This window comes from Eimeria mitis, genomic scaffold, assembly GCF_000499745.2.
Source record: "Eimeria mitis Houghton genomic scaffold, Emh_scaff5259, whole genome shotgun sequence".
Taxonomy (NCBI): domain Eukaryota; phylum Apicomplexa; class Conoidasida; order Eucoccidiorida; family Eimeriidae; genus Eimeria; species Eimeria mitis.
In genome coordinates this window covers 295-724 of record NW_013573543.1, presented here as the reverse complement: position 1 = coordinate 724, position 430 = coordinate 295, and the positions used below count along the sequence as shown (strand labels likewise).

The 430-nt window shown below is 57.9% G+C and overlaps 1 protein-coding gene across 1 annotated transcript in view; it reads left to right on the top strand.

The window, feature by feature from the left end:
* EMH_0080860 (uncharacterized protein) overlaps window positions 1–430 on the top strand; it is a gene marked incomplete at both ends in the record, with an annotated part of 981 nt that overhangs the window by 405 nt on the left and 146 nt on the right. Inside the window, one exon of the mRNA XM_013500310.1 lies at window positions 3–430. Within this exon, the coding sequence (XP_013355764.1) occupies window positions 3–430 (428 nt within the window). The remainder of the gene's footprint in view (window positions 1–2) is intronic.

Below are 430 nucleotides of genomic sequence, written 5' to 3'. Positions count from 1 at the left end.
AAAGCAGCAGTACCAGCAGCTCCATCAGCAGCTACACAAACAAACAATGAACCATCAAACGCAACGTCAGGAGCAGCAGCAGCAGCAGCAGCAGCAACTCCTTCTGCTGCAGCAACAGCAGCAGCAACACCTCCAGCAGCAGCAGCAGCAGCAGCAGCAGCAGAAGGGGAGAAAGAAGCAGCAGAGTGTCGCTGCAGCGGGCCTGAGGCGCAGCACAGCACAGCCTGCCCCAGCACAGCAGCAAGCACAGCAGATGACGAAGCAGATACAGCAGCAGCAGCTGCTGCTGCTGCTGCTCCTGCTGCTGCTGCTGCTGCTGCTGCTGCTGCAGTTACAGAGCCGCTGCTGTTTTCTTATGATGCTGCTGCTGGCACTGCATGCGTTATGTCTGGGTTCCCCGACGGAACAGACACTTGCTGCTTCTACAACG